At 39.3% G+C, this 20,056-nt stretch overlaps 2 protein-coding genes across 2 annotated transcripts; both read right to left on the minus strand.

The window, feature by feature from the left end:
• Positions 1 to 3,917: 3,917 nt before the first annotated feature.
• On the minus strand, positions 3,918 to 12,892 carry LOC112456636. The gene is given in 11 exon segments (XM_025019313.1): positions 3,918 to 5,314; positions 5,482 to 5,673; positions 5,839 to 6,359; positions 6,493 to 6,910; positions 6,989 to 7,127; positions 7,788 to 7,911; positions 8,890 to 9,172; positions 9,251 to 9,621; positions 9,929 to 10,245; positions 10,487 to 10,869; positions 12,749 to 12,892. Coding segments are annotated over 10 exon segments (2,736 nt in total). The 5' UTR covers positions 10,745 to 10,869; positions 12,749 to 12,892; the 3' UTR covers positions 3,918 to 5,201.
• A 73-nt stretch (positions 12,893 to 12,965) lies between these two features.
• LOC112456635 (CD82 antigen-like) lies at positions 12,966 to 19,913 on the minus strand. Its single transcript, XM_025019312.1, has 5 exons — positions 19,735 to 19,913; positions 18,822 to 19,372; positions 15,657 to 15,968; positions 15,254 to 15,532; positions 12,966 to 15,138 (listed from the first exon to the last, which is right to left on the minus strand). The coding sequence occupies exons 2-5, from the start codon at positions 18,882 to 18,884 to the stop codon at positions 14,986 to 14,988; spliced, it is 807 nt and encodes a 268-aa protein (XP_024875080.1). The 5' UTR covers positions 18,885 to 19,372; positions 19,735 to 19,913; the 3' UTR covers positions 12,966 to 14,985.
• Positions 19,914 to 20,056: the final 143 nt, after the last annotated feature.

The following is a 20,056-nucleotide window of genomic DNA, read 5'->3' on the forward strand; positions in this document are numbered from 1 at the left end:
CTATATGTGTTAGTATAAAAAATATTCAATGAGATTCTCCATTCTTAGAAGCAAATATGGCTGCAAAATGAGCAATCTAGTGGTATATAGAAGTATGTGGAAGAAACTAGCCACTAGTGTGCATATGCGCACTGTCTGTGTTAGTATGCCACGTGCTCTAGCAATAAGTATAGCACAAGCAGTCTGTCTCGTGAAAAAAGAAATTAAGGTTAGATAATAATGTGCTAGATTGTTTGAAAATATGAACCAATTTGTAAAAACATATATATGTATATCATTAAAAAAGTTTCTTAAATAAAATATGGAAACATTTTTTTTCTAAGTTTGATATATCGTGAGCACGTGGCTTCGTGTTCTTTTTTTTTACCACGTTAGTAACAAAGAAAAAACAAAAGAAATTGCAAAAATTGCTCATGTTTGCTGCACTTACGTTTTCTAAGTGGCTAATATTTTCAAGAATGTATATTTTTTATGTTATTTATAATATATTTTTTATCTTACATATCGATATGCATAATAGCGATTAAGTCGAACATATATGAATACAGCGAATAAAGGAAATTAACGGAAATTTGAAGAAAGCTAAATTAAAGATTAATCGGCAGAGCTAATCGATTATTATACTCACTGTTTATGCGAAGTAGATTTAATTTATCCGTATAAAATGAAAAATCAAGAAAGAGAGAACATGTGGGAACACAGGCGGTGAGCACCACAGATACTAGACTGCGAGCAGTATGAGTTTCTTTCAGAGTAACGATCATGTAGTAACTAGATCTCTAGGGCGGAAAGGTAAAAAGGGAAAATTTTCGCCATTAAGTTCAATGGTGTAAAACTTATCACTTTTCACGTTTTCGCGCTAGGGAAAAAGATACGTGATCGATCTCCTGGAACGCTAACTCGACCAATCAAAATTGAGGCAAAGTGGAGGAAATATCGATGGCCATTTTTTGTATGGCATTTCATGTACGTGTACCCCATGTTCGATTGGCATATTAGTCGCAAACGCTTCTTCTCACGAGGACAATTCATCAAAAGGCTGAATTTATTAATTCAAATGAATCTTTCATGCGCGAGCGCTTTATTATATCGCTTATAATCCATCACGAGAATTTGAATCCAAAACTATTTAAATCATACGTGATATAAGATTTATTCTCAACTAATAATAAGTATCGATAATAAAAACTTAACGGATGCCTATAAATTCAACAATATACAATAATTTATACCTTCAATCATTTATTGACGACTATAAATAATGTCATGTTTTTTAGATATTTTAAAATGTTAGTTTTTGAGAAAATTTATATATTCCGTAATTCCATAAATTATGTCACTGTAAAAATTTTATCGTGTTATCACATATGTATATATATTTTATATATACATTATACAACGAAGCACTTGAAGCCCACGTACTTACTTGAGATGTGACATGCAACATTGTGATATTTCAACTGTAATTAATTAAAGATAAACAAAACATGAGTGACGATTTTCTTTCTCAGGAGACTGTTCGCGACCGAAAGTAGATAATGACTGACAACAATTAATTGACTGATGATTAACCGACGTAAGAAAGTCGCGCGATTTTTTATACTCGAAATGAACAAAAAATATACCAGAAACTTTGAACTCTTGACAACAGCGAGCGGAAACGATATTATAGATCTATTGGCTTCTCGGAATCGTTATATGACTATAAAAACTTTTTAAATCGACCCTACTGACTATAATCTTTTTTATTGTGACAGTACGATCATTGTATGGTTTTGGTCAAAGTAAGTTTGATTAAAAAGTCTTTATACTGTTAATTATTCACTGACGAAGTAAATGTTACTATTTGGTTTGTTATGACTAAGTTCGCGAACACAGTGAAATAGCAGCTTACGTTTGGTCTCATCTTGATTTTGAAATCAACATCATTGATTGCCAAAGAAGTCCCGAGAACAGCTATCAAGTTTCGTTATGATAAGCGTTGAGAAGAAAATCGATAAAAGGTCGCAATGCCTGCTATGAATCTATTGCTCAATAGTCAATATTTCTTCCGGTGAAATATTTTGTATGAAATTTGCAGTTGCCGAAAGGAATTAAATAATCAGATGCTAGATCTATATATGAAGAACTTTTATAACTCACAACTATTTTCGCTGATGGTGAGATTGACTTCAAAATATTAGAAAATTTTATTTTAAAGTTTTGTACACTTTTATCGTATAATAATTATTACGGTATTACTTAATTATAATTAACAAGTATCGATTTTCTTATTTATGCAATAACTGTTAATTGCATCTCTAAAATATGCTAGCGAAAAGATAAACTATATAGGATACATTATACATTCTCGCTTTATCTGACTGCTCCAACATTACATTTCAACAATATTGTTATTGTTTGGAAATAAATTTGCAAAGCTTTTATTGCTCACAATTTGGTCTTATTCTTTACTTTCGAATTACCTTCTCCTAAAATGACGATACAATTTCATATCGAATGAAGCACAGCTAGAGACTAGATTAACAATTAAGAGATACAAAATTAATCAAAAAAACCATGTTTTATTTTTATTTTTTCAAATTTAAGAATAAATTTAATAACTCATTATCTCAAAATATTTACATATACAACAAAATGTTTACATTTCAAGATGAGTTATTAAATTTAACTCAAATTTGTTGAATTTATTTTCTTTCATCTCCAGGAGATCGAATTGTATATTTCTATTAAATCGAGCATCTGTGTATGTAGCTCGCTCAACATCATATGTATACGTCTCTAAATTAGAAATAAAGATAAATAAATTGGTAAAACAATAAATAATAAAATATAAGTTTATTTATTTTTTCTATATATATATTAAGGAATAATTATGAATTTCAATATCGAAAACGCAAATAAACATTGAAAAACAAAAATCAAACTTAAATTTAAGAAAAATTAATATTTCGTTGAAAAAGGTAGTTGCTAAAGACTCCGATATACGCTATAATGTTTATGTACTCAGAATAATCTATATACAGAACAAAATTTTTAATAAGACATAGTACTGATAAAAATAAATGAAATATTTACAAATAACATAAGTTTGTATACAAATTCTTATTTTCTTTTGTTTTAAATTAACCTGTATTTGACTTGAGGAAACTTATAACTTTTATATTAGTACTTATTTGAATATAAATTCTCATACAGTGTTTCTTAAAAAATACCCAGTAATAACATAACGCTATTTCTTATCAAAAATTGAGTTAAAAAATTCTGAATTAGTACGTCAGTGAGCGTATACGCTGGGATAAAGAATGGTGCTAATTGAATTGACTTTAGTCAATAATTACTGCTGTACAGATTATGCATTAGAATTATGCATTATAGAAAAAAAATAGTTCAGATTTCTTCGACTCAATTTTTGACAAAAAGTAGCGCTATGTAATTAATGGGCACTCTTTCAGAAACACTCTGTATTTGCAAATGTAAATTCCTTGTCTGTCTTAAATGGTAACAAAAAATGACAAGTGCTGACTGACTTCAAGTAATTTACTTTTCTCGATTAATTCCATTATCTTAATTAAATTCACTTGTGGTAGATCTCGAAATTCTTTAGTATTTCTAATCTCTTCTATGTGAAATGTAATAAAAGTTGCCGAATGTGTTCCCAAAAATGTTGCATTAGACAACAACCTGTATAAGTTTCATAACATTGTTAATGGTAATACGGTGTAGCAAATAATTAATTCAAGTTGTCTATTATTTGAAAAGAACTTGATTTTTAGTTTCGTTTTTTTATTTAATCTTCAGAAAAAGATAAAATAATTTAGATTTCCTAAAATTAATTTTGCTCATGCTATCGGAGAGAAAACACTTATTATAAAATTGATTATAATACCAAGACAATTATATATAACGATGTCAGATGGTACGACGGCTTTTTTATTTTTTACGTTAATGCTGAATGGAAAAGTCTATAAGCATATTGCGGACAAAATGATGCCCGATCAAGATACAGCCACGAAAAGAGAAGACCTGCGCATGGCACCGAAATTAGCGCTATTCACAGGCTTTGTAAGTATATTATTATCCAAAAGTTTATTCTTCTATTAACTTTTATTATCTTCTAGCGTCTCTCTACGGACGCATAATTAAATTCTTGCTATTTTATAATTATAATCTGGGACGTTTTAAAATTATAGTATTCTATTAATTTATTGTTAATATAGTTATTAATATGTTCTTCTGAATAATTCACGCAAATACAAAATGCGGCAGAAAATATCGCATACTGAAATGTAAAACGATAACATATTGAGATCATCCGTTTGTCTTCTGTATAACAGCGAAATTTATTTTATTAGTTAATTAAAAAATTAAATTGTTAAATGAGCTAAAGGGCATAAAATATATGTTGTATACGTATGTTTCAGCTTAAGATCTGTCAAATATCGTATAACCTTTTTTATTGTTGTGCCGTTGTTTTCTTATATTTTAAATTATTTATAACTTTATCAAGAGACACGGTAGTGACTCTTTTACGCGAACGCATATTAGCTTTTACTTGAGATATTATCGATCTCTTTCATTTTTTATTTTTGCCAACCATATTAGTATGTACTGCTAATGAATAACTAATATTTAGATTGAGATATGCGATCGTATGTATTCTAAGCAGATATAAAAAGATTTGCAAAATAAAAACAAATAATAGAATAATTTTATCACTAAAAATAAGACAATGATCAGTGTGATAATACCGTGATGTGCATTGTTGACATGTCGAAGATTAAGAAAGTTATTTTAATAAAGTTTTCACGACACTTTATTGTGGTCATATTTAGACAATCGTATAATGTAAAAACACTTGTTTTACTGCCTCTCCATCAAGTTATAAGGAACATAAAGTCCTGAAATTTGTTGCGATATTGCCTTATACATTCTTGACAATCCATAGTCGGTTATGTAACTTACGAATTGACATATGGTATGAAGAATTAAGTAATCACATATTTCTGGTGAACACTGCAGTTCGCACAGATTTCGGTTACACAGGAGTACACGTATCTATTCTTAAGATTATTTCGTAAGAGTATTTTTTACTATTTGTATGAATCGCGATCATCACCAGTTTCCGTCATCGATGTTAACGCCTTAATATAAATATTTCTGCGATAAACAGCAGCGTATTGTTTATGTAATGATATTTGTCAGCCCTCTCTCAACCTCTGCGCTCGTATGATTTCCCAAATAGGCGGCACGATCCAGTAGCATCCGCCAAGAAACTGCAGCAACGCGACGACGCGAAGGCACGCGTTCTCGCCTGTGATCAAATTGTAAATTCGATAAATCTTTGGGTCGTGAATTTTTCTTTTACTGTCATATTCGGTGCGTCGCGCGTACCGAAGAAACGAAATTCATAAAACTCTTCAAAATTGTAAGGAAGAAAAGAAAGAATATATAAAAATAAATGTTACAAGATATACGTACTGTGCACGAAGCAGAAGGCCAGCACACCCAATCCGACGATGGTGGAGAACAATCTGTGCGAGCGATGCGCGAATTGATTACCCAGCACGTCGAACAGCGTCAAGTCTTGACAAGCAAGCAGACTGCTGATGCTGACTCCACCGAGCAACGACCACGTTAGAAACCAATAGTAGTCATATGTATATGTTAAACCTATGGATAAGACGTCGGCGATAATCAAAGTAATATAATGAGTTTCATGCGTGTAAACAATTCGGACATGTTAACACGATAAATAATAAATATTGCGTAAAATTGAACGTTACATTAATGAGTATTATTTGGAATTAAGGAGAAATGCGATTCTTGTGCACGCACTTAACAAAACAACACTGCCGAGCCAACAGGCGCCACCGAAATATATTCTTCTATACTGAACGGTGGTGACGATGGACCAGTAGCTGGCGATGCTGGGTACGAACGAACCGACACCGGCGACCACCAGCAACGTCACCCAGTCGTCCGTGAAATAAACCGGATCTGCGCGCTGCAGGAACAAGGCGGGTACCAAGATCCAGAAGAAGAGCGATCCGGCCCTTATCCCGGTCCACGTCACCACAGCCGCCCAGAACCTGAAGTAGCGAGCCACGCGAAACTCCTGCTTCCACTTGCTGTCTGATCGTGCGGTCGGACTGACGAAGAGTTCAACGTCCTCGTCCGGATCCTGATACCCGTAGATGCTGTTCACCTCGCTAAACAAAGGCGCGACATTTCTATCCTGTTTGTCGCCGGTACCATAGCCGACGTTATCCGCGCCGTTATCCCGTGTTTCCGACTCTGACTCTCTATCCGGAGACATCCTGATGCCCAATTCGTTATCCTCGTCGGCCAGAAGCAACCTGTTGACACAAGATTGCGCAGCGTTAAGATAGTCTCTTTAAGACAAATTTCAGAATGACGATTCTGCTTTAATTAGAGATCAACGCGAAAGTTTAAATTTATAAACGGGACGAGAACGTCCCCCGCCGTCACCTGTAAGGGGACGCTCGCTGTGGAGCTGGAAAGCGCAAGGTCAGAGTGCCTACGGCGGTGGGAACGAAGGCGATCGTCATCAGTAAGAGCCCGGCCTTCAGACCGGTTTCCACGAGCAGGAAATGCGTGAGCGCCGGCACGAGGATGAAGCCGATGGACGTGGCGATGTTCTTCAACGTCAGCGCCAGTGGTAGTCTCACCCTGAAATGCCTCCGCAGCACGGTCTCGCTTTCGACGATCACGAAACTCGCCCCTATGCCCATCACCGCGCCGGCACTCAGGCCGGCTAAATACGCGCCCACCCCGCCAGTCGCCAGATATCCGGAAGCTATCACCCCCGTGGTAAGAAGAGCCACGCCGATGAGGCCAACTAGTCGCGGTATCGACGCCAAATCCGTGATGGCCTTGGTCCACGGATCTGAAAAATCGTTGGCGAAGATAAGTGAGGAAGTCGTGATAAAAAGCCGATATATCATAGTGATATAATAGAAGCTACCTGCTAAGCTCCAAAAAGCGACGAACAGTAGAGGCGCCAGGGTGACCTCGCTCCACAGATCGAAGTAAATCGACGAACTGTTCATGGCCAAATACCCCCGCACTATACCGTACATCGACAGAACGCTGGGCACGGTAATCTGTAGATTTTTAACAGAATCTGTCTAATCTATCTTGATACACCGTGCGATATTTAGTAGACGCGTTATACAGGGCATCGTGAGATATATAGGCATAACAATATCAGGGGTTCTATACTTACCTATCAAAACAATTACAGAGACTATCGCGACGTGGCATGGATCTATTTATCGCATAGCAAATCTTTAACGAGAAATCATTGTTCGATTCGTGCGTTCCTTCCGGCAAACTTACATCGTAAACAATGTAACACCTGGAACAAAATTGTTTTTAACGTATCATAGTTTATCGCGTGCAAAAACAAAGAAAAAATGCACGATAACTCTTTCTTTAAATAAAAATGTCGATATTATTGAGCATATATTTCTAAATACCCTGTATTGCGTCGAATACCGACTGTTTTTCATCTTCCAAGTTGCTTTTGCCAACTTTTCGTTAATTTTAAGAAACAGATTACGAATAATTATTAATAATGTATAATTATATTATATAATATAAATATTAATGAATAATTATTTGAATTAATGTATAATTATTTTATAATTTTAACAAAGAATCAGGCAACAGTATTCAGTGCCAGTGACTGCGTAGAATCGCGAGATCTAATTTCTGAACGAAGGCGCGCTTTATTGTCAAAGATTCACGTGCGATGATCGAACCTGAATGAAGGCAACGCCTAGGAGGACCAACCACGAGTATCCACCATCTGGAGCTGTCGGCCCGAGTTCCGGATACGAGCTGATGACCTCGTCGAGACGAAGTCGCTTGACGAGCGGCATTTTTCTCGTTGCGCTTAGCGCGAAGCTCGAGAGCGTGTAAACTTATGCAAAGAACGACGTTAAAAGGACAGGAACTCGCTAAAATAACTCCGCAACACTTCCTCGCTTTGAACAAACAGCAGTCATTAAAGCAGCTTAAAATATACTGTACGCAGTATCTAATCTCGACTAAGGTGTCGACGCTCCGATAGCCGTTGATAAGAAGGAAAATCCACATCGTTTTTGCACCTACCGAACCTCAACACCTACGCAGGTCTCCGCGCGCGATTAATTTATCATACATAATTAATTTATTATTATCATTTCCTTGGACGGAAATTCGACTACGCGAGTGCAACGCAGAGATCTGTCCTTAAGAAATAAATTCCAGAAATCGTTATAATAAATAACATTTATTTATAAACGGATTACATCGTAAAGTTAAATTGAATAACTAGGTAGCATTAATCACAATTCGATATCGCTCATTGACTACATGCGGTACCTGAAAATGCGTCAAACATGAAAATTCATGCTCAATTTCACGCGCCGTTGCGAACGCGCGAATTATCGAGAACCGTAGAAATTTGAAGGATAATTTAACGTAAAACGACGGTACCGTTACAGCTGAAAGTATTTTACAAAAGTTTCACGCGCGTGGAGTTTCTTCCGAGACGCGATCTTTAATTCGCGCCCGTCGCTTTTCGCTTCGAGACGAGCGAATGGATATAAACTGCGTTTTCAGATTCGGCACCTTCGCGAGACGGAAACGAAATTTTTCATCTTAAATTTTAAATGCGCAATTTTTCGTAGCATTCTGAGTATTTTTTAAATAAATAATGACCATCTAAGCCTTCCCATCCAGAAGGGCCAAAGAAGAACCTTTAAATGTAAGCAAAACTGCGGCGTTTTTAGTTCGAATTTCTAAAGGGAGAGTAGACGGAGCATCGAAAAGTCGCTTTGCACATATGCAAAACTGCGCACTTAAGAATTAAGCGAAGACTTCTCGTTTGTTGCAATACAGTTTCTCTCCCCTTACTTTGTTCACACGTCCTCGCGAGTATCACCATTCGCTATCGAAGTGTATCGCACCCTCTTGCTGACCGAGTCGAGCACCGGTTCGATCTTCTTCTGAAGTTTCGCCCTTTGTAGATAGACCAAGGCGCACACCAGGGCGATCAGCACCATCGAGAGAAAGCAAAGCACCACCGTCGCCCCTCGCCGGGTGGAGACTAGTAGTTTCGGAGCGCAATTCTTCGTTTCGTGGAAGTCATGAATTGCGTTACCTAATAAAGGAAAGAGAGCGTGAATTTTGGTTTCCAGGTTGAGAAAAGAATACAATAATCTGATCGATAAAGATTTACCCTCGTAGCACTGTAAGTTGGCCTTGTTTCGGACAAATACTTTCGTCTTCTTCATCCATTTGATGAACGGATTAAGCTTGCAAGAGCACTCGAAGGGATTGCCAGAGAAATCCACGGATACGGATCGCTCGTGCTTAGCGAGATTGTCCATGGTGTGGAGATCGCGCTCGAGGACCTTCGTGAATTTGTTTCGCCGTAGATCCAGGAAGCGCAGGTTGTGCAGGCACGACAGATTGAAGTGCAGCGCGGTCAGATCGTTATCGCCGAGATGAAGATCGAGGAGATTCGGTAGATCGCAGAATACGTTGACGTCTCGGAACTCCGAGATCTCGTTCTGTTCGAGATGGAGTTTTATCAGCTGCGTGAGATTGCTGGGAAAAAAATAATTAAAAGAAACATCAATTGAGTGATTAACTCTTCTAAAAGAAAAAAGAAATAAAGGAATAAAATATTGGGTCACCTTGTAAGTAATTTTTTAGATATTTTTTTGTAACAAAATAAAAAATTTAATCATTTTAATTTTAATTTAAAATATATTGTTCATTATTATATTTACAACTTCTTCTTACCTTAAACTTAAATTTTTAATTCCGTTGCGATAGAAGTTTCTCGGTTTTGAGCTAATAAATAAATCAAGCTCCCTTTTGTACCGCATTATTTATGAGATGACTCAGTTACCTGTTCACGAAGATGTCGTGGAGCGTCGACGCCAGATTCCTCGGTGGACCGTCCTCGAAGGCGTCGGTTAAGTGCAGCTCCAGAAGGGAAATGAAATTGGAGAACACCCGCGGGTGGCTCCTCGCGGGGTCTAGCGAGAGCTCGTTGAAGTCGAGTATAAGGCGCTCCACGTGTTGCACGTGGTGATAGGCCTTGCCGCGTATCTCGCGTATCTTGTTGTTCGACATATCGATCACTCTCAGAAGCGGCAGGCTATCCAGAGTGCCGAACACGTTCCAAGGCAGCTCTTCCAACTCGTTTCCCGTAAAGATGAGCACCTGGGATGTATCAAAACGCGTTCATGATATAATTTTTCGCGATAAATTGTTTGACGGTGATTTTAGAGAGGATGATGCTTATATACATGAGCATCAAAAGTTACATCGATTAAAAAGGAAACCCATGTTCACACACACAACGTCGTAACGATTATAATAATAGTAATAATAACGATAGCCAGTTAGGTCGAATAAAAAATCTTTAATGATGTAGTGGAGTTGCGGACTTTGGTCTACGCACTTGTGTCTCGTTAGGCAGTTGCGCCAGCGGGGACGCGTCGTGGAATCCGGTACCCGTGCAATTCACGACGTACTGATGATGACCGTCGTAGCATGTTCTGAGGCAGCGACAGCGGTTCTTGAAGGCCGGGCCACACTCCAGCTTGGACGACTCCAGGGTCTCTAAAGAGTGAAAATTGGGATCTTCGCATTCGTTGACTGATCCGACGATCGACGCCGATATCAGGAGGAGCGTCGAACAGTAAACGATAGTCCTCATCGCGACTCGTGTCAGTGACAATCAAAGAGCTTCGAGAAGATCGTAATTCCGGAAGGATTTTCCGCTTCCACTTACGTACATCCGAAACGTTGGTCGAGAAGATCTTCACGCGCTGCGCTTTCAATCTAAAAATGTATTACGAAATTTGAATACAAATTTATTATTATAAAATTATAATATAAAATTATAATATAAAATTATATTATAAATATTAATATAATATAAATTATAATCATGTATTCAATAAAATATTTTTAAATTAAAAACTTCTTTTCTCTGTCAGTGAAATTTAATAAGCAGTATTGTTTGACTAAAATATTTTTAGTATAATATAATTTGTATTAATAAATTTGGTTCTAACTAATTAAAACCAAATACATAATTACTATATACATTGTCACTAAATATAATTTCATATTAATATTTAATATATATAATTCATATTATATTAATATTTTATTACAATTCAATATGAATTTATACATTCGTACAATACGCGTCAAATCAATATTTAAAAGTGAGTCATCTCAACAGATTCTCTCTTTATATCATTGTACAAGATGAGCGAGAATTGCAGGTAATTCCAGCAACTCCGCGGAATTTCCGGATAATAGAAGAACGCTAAAGACCTAAGGCAATTCGATCATGTACGTTCATATGCAATTGCGTCGTCGTATCTACCGGCGCAGCTTAAAGCTTTGAAGTAGGTCGCCGAGTCGCACCGCCGACTTCGGAAAACGTTGAACTGGCTCACCCACGCGACAGGTGATGTCGAGCGGAGACGAGAGCCGCCTTCCGAGGCACCTCCGGATATCTTAGAACGTGCGCTTGATCACGCGGCGTGAGATGGCCGTGGCACGCTTATTTACTCGGCGCTCTGGCATTGAGAGAAAGCGATTGCGTCGAAATCGCGGCTCCGTTTGATAATCCTAGCTATAAGTAAACGAGCGGCCGACTTGGACTGGCTTGAACTCTTAAGTTAAGGCTTAAACTGCTTGCAGAGTTTAATTTAATTTACTTTCAATTCATATGATATATATAATTGATATGCGTTTTTCGATGATATGTGTATTCGGTTAATTAATTAATAGGTATCGGATCGCAGAAGAGATCTCGTTTCGCTGATGATACCGGCCAGTTATCAAAGTACGCGTACGCCGCTGGATATCCGGTTACACATTCTCCACGTCGGTCCTCTCGACTTCTGTCGCGTAGGAAACTTTTACCTGTCGAAAAAGGTACCACTTACCATTCCGTCCGCGTGACGAAAAGGAAGGAGAGAGAGAGAAAGAGAGAGAAGAAAGGAGAGAGAGACTCGACTCGGGGACCCCCGAGCGCGTTCCATCCAAGGAATGCACCGTCGGGCTATATATCTCACTTGGTCCGCAGGAAGAAAACTTGACCCGATCAGACGTACCTCGCGTTTCGATAGCTCAATATATATAACACGCGCATTCGAGGTTCGCGAAGAAAGCCGTGCGTTTCCCGGAAGCGGAGGAACGCGCGACGCGCGCGAGACCGGACTCTCGAGAGGGAACTCTCGCGAGGGAAACAGGCGATCGCGCGAGAGCGGCCTCCTCCCGTTCTCCACGACGGACCGCACCACATTGCACGGCCGTGCTTCATCCCGACCGCACCTGCGGTCCCGCTTCCCTCCTGGGCCCCTCGGCGGGCCCCAGGTGTCGAGCGAGACCAGCCCCTCCAATTCTCCTGAACAGTCAGCCTCGTTCCTCCTCCGCCTTCTCCCTCTGACATCACCTCCTTCCGACCCTTCCTTCCTCCTTCCTTGGTCCCCGTGCTCGCTCGCTTCGCTCCGCTTCGCGCTCGTCATCATTAACAACGCGGTTCAGAATGGGGAACCGCAGTTAGAGAGGCTCGTTTCGTGACTTCGAGCGTGTAGAGTATACGCTCAAATAGAGTTTAATAAAGGCTTTAATTACCTCTCTCACTTATTGTCGGAATTAACTCTGGAATTATTACATTACGGAGATCTCTATCGATTACCTTTCATCTCGCTGGCTATTACTCTGCCATCTCATTAATCCTCAATCTTTTATATTTCACTCTCCCTCGTTGACCATCTCCAACGTGTTGTAGACGAAAAGATTTCGAATGCGTTTCCATTCCGTTCCATTCACGTCATTCAGGAGAAAAGGCAGGAGAAAAGGCATTCAGGAGAAAAAGGGATGTAGAATAAGCTAGAAATAAATCAACAATGATAATAATTTCCTTATTGTATATTAATCATGAACATCTAAAAATTGTACAAATATAATCCACGTCAAAAAATAAACTTGTAAAGTAACATCAGAATAGAACAGTCCGATCAAGAATACATGAGAATTATACAGATGGGTGCATGTTTTTGTGCTGGTGTACGAGCATTATAATGCAGAATCAAAGAAGTGTGTGTCTTGTTTTTTAGTCAACATACGTATTGCTGTTACACGCCGTTTTTGTATTTCTACATATACACGTAACAATTATTTTGCGTTACAACTTTTAATATAACATCGATGGCTTCGTTCGCTACTATAACTTTATTTTTTTTACGGCGGAATATGCTGTGTCATGGTTTAATAATGAATTCTGTCAGAATTCGTCATCTGTTTATAGATGTTTGCTTTGTTTGTTTGAATTTTCGCTCTCTTGCGATAATTGTCAAGATGTCTAAAAAAATTCTAAAAAGATTGATTCCCAACGCAAACTTGTATAAATTAATCGACCACCCATGCGAGTAAAATTACTAAAATTTCCATAAGAATCTTAATAACACAATATATCAATGTTTAGAAATATGGATTTTTATATTACGCAATGTCTCTTGCATACAACCAACATCTTGTATTATATTAATAAGCCGAGTATTATATAGCACATCAGATACGATATAAACATTTCGAAGACTTATCTGGAATTAGTGGCGAATTATAAAAATATTGATATGGCTTTAATAAAACGTTACTTGCAAAAGCAATGTTCGCGGTATAATAATTTGTTGCGATTAGTAAAATTTATATAAAATCGAACATATTATTATTACGTATGTAAACTCTATAAGTAGTAGTTCTTTTTGTAAAATTGGTGGTAACAGTTATTACTATTCATAGAATCTATAGAAAATTATTATTAATATGTATATAAAAAATAATATATAAAATATATCATATATCGCGTGAGAAATAAAGCAAGTAGATAAGTCGATAAGTTAACATTAATCGTTTACAGACTAGACACTATGACGATCGCGCTGTAGTAAGTTAAAGTATTAGATTGATTGTATTGTATGTATTAGTAGGTGCATGTTCTTTCCCTATTTTGATTCGCGAGATTAACGCTAAAGAAACGTTAATCGGTGTAAGACACGATAACTGATCACCATTCAATATCTCGAGATTCCTATACTCAGATCGTTAAACCCTACACTCCTAATTAAGATTAGTCATGTGAAAATATAGCTTCTAATCTTTTAGCAATAAGCCTAAAGTAAATAAAAATCAGCAACTTAACGTCATGCGAGATATTAAACGCGCTCGTAAGATTATAAATATATCAGATGCAACACAAGATATACTTTTCGTCATAGAAATAATATTTCTATAATACCTCATTATGCAATTTAAAATATAATAATTTTCACTTTGTGTCAACGCAATGCGTTAGTTTGGTTACTACTTTGGCCCGAAGAAACCCTAGCTATGTAGGTACCTTGTGAAAGATGGTAAATGCTTATGTACATAAAAGTCTTTAAACTGGAAATATATATATTTATGTAGAAGAGCATTTTTGGCAGTAATCAAAAAGAGTGTCCATTAAATTCGCACCTAACTTCTTCTATATTCATAAAATCAAGATTCTTGTCCAGTACATTATATCGTCATGTAAGATATGCAGGTATAAATATAGACTGAGAGTCGAATTGAATAATATTACGCAAATGTAAAAAACTGTTAATGACAATAAAGATCAATAAAATTCGCACCGAGTCAGAGTGCATTTAAAATTAATTAGGAAGCATTTATAATCAGACTTCTTTCTACAGTCCTGCTGTCACTCTCGAAAATTTTGGAAGGCTTATATATATATATATATTATATGTATCTTAAATAATTATATCTCCATCAATATAAGTCACACATATGTCTGGTCAAATTAATACAAATATTCCACAGTTATGAAACATCTGTGTGATTACCTTCTCTATTTAATAGATTCTTACACGATACGCGCGACGAGTCAACTTAGGCTTTGTATCTATCTGATGGTCCGCCTTTGCAACAGCAAATTAGAGCGAGTATCAGACTAAGAATTTCTAGGGCTAAGACCAGTATCGCTGCACCCATAAAGTGGTAACTCTGGGTCTTCAGTGTAGTCACCAACTTTTCCATGCATCCCTGCAACAAAATTTTTGTCTTGGTACACTGTATGTTTAATGCAATAAGAATAAAGTATGCATAATATAAAATTGAATGACGAACAATTAATTAATATGGCAAAAAGAAGCATTACCTCACTGTAAATCGCGGAGCTCACGGTTCCGGCAACCTTCATCAGGCGACCCTCGCTGCAGGCGGTGCTGGTCGCATCTTTGCAGCAAGATTTTGGTATTTTAAACACGTTGTTAGCGTTTGAAACACCAAAAGATAACCGCAATTGAGATTGAGAGGATTCCTGACTTGCGTACTTGCTGCCGGCCCAATCCGCAGGTCCATTAGCTCCGCAGCATTCGAGAGTGGCCTGAATCGTATCCATGATCTGCGTGCGACATTGTATCTCGCCATATTCATCCTGCGAAAAATAATGGGATATGCTCATTTGCATAATATACAATTATTACTCGAACAACGAGAAGTCACTTCACATGAGAATTGCTACTGAATTTAGAATATTTCATAATTAAAAGGGGAATTACCTTAACTGTGTTTATCACGGAAGATCGCACCAGTTCGTCCAGGCGGTCCCCATGGGCGTAAAGCCAGCCGGCGAAGGCGACTTGCGCGACCACGATGACGAGCATGATGCTGAAGAAAGTGGCCAGACAATATCGAGAATGCTTGAAGGCACTGCACCAGCCTAGGACGGAGACGATGAGCATGAGGATTCCGGTGCAGAGCAAAATGTACAGGCCTGCCTCGTAGTTGTTCCCTTCCTCGGCGATCGATACTAAATACGTTTTGTCCGATAACATACATGCTACCAGAGTTATCACCGTCACCGAGATTATCTGTAAAAGACATACGAATAAATGACGTTTAGATCGAGCTGGTAAGGACGAAAAATCGCGAACGAACGCGAGCGAGCAATTAAAGCTCATTAAGATAAATAAAGTAAACGCGTCCAGGCAGATCGAGCACAAACAATCACGAACGAGCGTTTCCTTGTCGTATGCCTGGACTCTGAACGAGAAATGGAATACATTCGCGTTCGTTTGTGGTTCGTTCGTGCTCGTTCACGCTGAACGCGGCTTCGATCTTAATTAGCAAAGAAATGTGCTATTTTCTTTTAAATTATTTATTAATTTCTTTCTCTGTAAATTTCTCTCCCCAGTTGAGTAATGCTATTCCTAGTTTATTCTTGGGATTGTTCAAGGTGCAGGACAAGCGAGTCGGTCCACAAAAGATGTTTTCAAGCAAGTCCCGACATTGCGGGATGAGAGAGACTAACGAGCCACTTTATGAGCCGAACCGTACGGGGGCCTGGGCAAGGGAGGAGGACGGGACGTTTACAATGAAACTGTCTGTCCGCCAGATGTGGCAGCTTCCATTTAAGCGCGCGGATTATCACGGGGTTTCCTGCCACTAGTCTCTTCTCCAGCGCCGAACGTGGGTTCACGGGTTAAAAGGTAGGAGGAAGAGGAGAGACGTCCTTGGCGTTCGAAGTACCAGCGCTATTCTCGAGCGGGTCTGCCGCAAGCTGGTCGATTAGCTTGTGTAAACGGACACGAGCGAAAAAATATATTAATGTGCCAGAGTCAAATATTGGTAGAGGCGAGAGAATCCCGCTGATGGAGCTGGGAATTTCTGGGAGCCCATGGGTCTTCGTCGGCAACGAATAAAGAGATAACGCGTCGGTCCCTTCCGCGTGAAGAACTGAGGACATGTACAATATAAACGTAATATTAATATATAAGAAAATTCCGAGAAAAGAGAATTTTGACGGAAGAGAAAACGTCAAGGTTTCTCGAGCCAATGTTTATTCGTACGTAAGCGTGCCGTAAAGCAGAAAAAGAGAAACGTCTCGCGTGTCATCTCTCATTCGTCGCGCGGCGAGAATAGAAAATCTCGCTATAACGCGATAGAGTTGATGTAAGAGCGCGCGCAACAACTAAAAACGATCCGATGAATCAGAAGCGGATTCCATCCCGCTAGTATCAGAGCTAATACCGATCGCGGGATATCTAGCGCGAGATATCGATGATCCCCGACCTTCTGTCCGAGCCGTCGTAAAATCGTCACGTGGATCCAGTCCAGCGGGCAAAGCCAGTGAGCAAAACGTTAGCAGTTCGACAGTGGATTCAAGCGGATTGATGGCATCGGCATTAAACTCGGCTTCCGCCAACAGAACCTGCCGACGGAATTCGACTGCAGACTGCCAGCAATCTGTCATTTAAAATTTTATTTAAATGTCAAAATTAAAAAAATGATATTAAAAAATAATATTTACTTTACAGAAATGACAAATTCTGCTCGTTTTTTACGGTATAGATCTACTGTCATATTTTGCAAATAAAATCAGTTTTCGACGGATTTAACCATCTGAAATCAAGCGCCGCGGATTTTCTACGTTAAGTCAGATACGACTCGATTATACAGTATCATTTAGGCTACGGTCAACGTGACGCTACAAATGCTTTGGAGTGTTCTTCTTCTTCTTTCTTCATTGAAAGAAAAGAGAAGAGGAATGCTTCGAAGCATTTGTAGCGTCACGTTGACCGTAGCCTTAATTAATTAATAATAAAGATAGAGACAGAAATAATAATAAATAATAACATCTTTATTTATTGACAAGAATGGCAAATTCTGCTCGTTTTCTACGGTAAATCTACTGTCATATCTCTATCTCGCAAGTAAAATCAGTTTTCGACGGATTTGACGATCTGAAATAAAGCGCCGCGGATTTTCCACGTTAAACGGGAAACGACGCGATCTTACGCTGCCGTCGTAAACGCGACGGGACTTTGAAACCAGCTTACATAGCGATTATAGCAAATATAGTCGGCGTAAAGTGCAGTCGACTCTCGGAAGGCGCTCCTTCGTTAATAACGTTCCGACCCCGCGGGGGATGCGAGGAGGGAATTGGGCCGTAGCGTGGGCCGCGAAAGCTCGTAGGAAGAAACGGCGTACTCGCGCTCTACGACCGCGGGACTATATTTAAACGCACGTCTAAGATGGATATTTCGAAATCGTAGATTCCGAGGTCGATAAACGTCGCGCTTTGCAGCGAGAGTTGCTTAATCCGAGCTCGATATTTATTCAACTTGGTCGTCGCCTCTCGAGGGGTTCCTCTAATCGTTCCCGATGATTCCTCGCGTTCTTCCGCGCCGGCCTGCGTTTTCGGGTGTCATCGATATTTCCGTCGCACGTGGACGCAATCATCCCCACACGATTCGCATTCGATCGGGGGATTCTCGGGGCGATATAATTTTCCAGCGAGATGTGTGTGTATATAATGAAATTGATTTTTATCACGAGGAAGAAGCTTCGGCGACGAGTCCAATCGCAGGCTTCTCATGGTAGCGTTAACTCGACTTCGCGCCCTATAAAATTAATTAATCGAGTCGAAGCGTAGGCGACCCGCCGAGGAGGCATCGATAATAATGGCGGAGAGCCGCGGCAAACAAAAACAAGAACTCTTCGTAAACTCCCATCCAAGTTTACGTGCGCTACGCGCGTCACAGAACAAACGTGAAACGTTCAGTTTGCAGGCCGGGGAGAAACTCACTGGCAAACCGCGGTCGATCCTAGAATTGAATCGAATTAGAATTAAAGGCGAGAGTGAAATCGTTGCCGGACCGGGGCGGAGGCGGCGGGGAAGCGTATCGATCTGAGGATGAAGAGACGCGCGGAAGTGGACTCACCAAAAACACGAGGCTCATGGCCGCCAGCGTGTACTTGGAGAAGTTGTAGCAGAACGTCCCCATTTTGTCCGGGTCACGAGGGAGCGACGGGGATGCGAGACTCTAGCGATGATCCAGGCGGCGTCCCAACGCGAGACGTCGCGAAAAGACGCGCTGACGGAACGTAGGACGCGCGCGTCCCCCTTCTGCGGTTCTGCCGCGCGCTCCTGGATGCTCCAGATGCGCTGAGATGCGCTCCTCTCTCTCTTCCAACGGAGGACTCCGACGGCGACGGCGACGGCAGGAAGCGGCGCGACGATTCGCTTGCGCGCGCGGAGAATCGCTCGACGCTCGACGCAACGCGACGGTCCACCGGGCTTTCCGCGCTCGAATACACTTGTATACTGTTGAATACGCTGGCTATGACGCTGGAGCGAGGAGCGGAGCAGACGGCAAATCATCGGCGTCGTCGCCGTCGTCGGCGATACGGTACGGTGGTCCGGTCCGGGGATTGTTGGACGCAAGTAGCGCCACCTGTCGGTGAACACGGGAAACGCCTAGACAATCTGTGGCTGATAAATGCAAAACGACGCTGGTATTATCAATAGCCGATAAATTTATCGATGTCGGTATATTAGATGTCGTTTTTGCAAAATGTAGATAAATCAAAAATTGGTCGAATTTGATCAAAGTTAATTATTTTAGAACTACAGTGAAAATATAATTCAAAAAATCAATTAATTAATCAATTACTTAATTTATAATAATGTCTTCTTTTACTATTTTATTCAAACTGTAAGAACAACATTTCTGACACGATCTTTATTATATTTAAAATCATCTCAAGTTTATTATAATTGTAATAAAACAACCCTTGCAGCGTCTTTAGGTAAACTTTTCTATAATTAAAAAATTAAGATTGGACTATGAATACCGTTCTATCGGCCTGCGTAGACTCCACAGATCTTCCACCAGTCGTTCACCAACCTGCGTCGACACCGCTTGACAATTCATCTCGTTTATGTTCCTTCTTGCATCTTTTGACAAATTTCTGATTGGTCAAAGGAAATAGGCTTGTTCGTTTTAACTAAACTTCTCGCACAGTTCATCTTTTCTCTTTTTCTTTCCAACGTAAAAAGAAAAAAAAGCAAAGATGAACCGTGCAAGAAGTTCAGCTAAAACGAACAGGCCTAATGACGACTGCGCACTCTTGGTAATGCTACACCTGTCTTTTTACATCACGGTTACAATTGTAA

This window comes from Temnothorax curvispinosus, unplaced genomic scaffold (genome assembly GCF_003070985.1).
Source record: "Temnothorax curvispinosus isolate PA1 unplaced genomic scaffold, ASM307098v1 QBEX01007025.1, whole genome shotgun sequence".
NCBI lineage: Eukaryota > Metazoa > Arthropoda > Insecta > Hymenoptera > Formicidae > Temnothorax > Temnothorax curvispinosus.

Excerpts from the sequence above, each read along its gene's own strand:
- LOC112456635 (XM_025019312.1), bottom strand. The coding sequence starts at position 18,884 with ATGGGGACGTTCTGCTACAACTTCTCCAAGTACACGCTGGCGGCCATG. Across the intron at positions 15,533-15,656 it reads CCGTGATAAACACAGTTAAG|GATGAATATGGCGAGATACA; the intron begins GTAATTCCCCTT and ends TATTTTTCGCAG. Across the intron at positions 15,139-15,253 it reads GCTCCGCGATTTACAGTGAG|GGATGCATGGAAAAGTTGGT; the intron begins GTAATGCTTCTT and ends ATTTTGTTGCAG.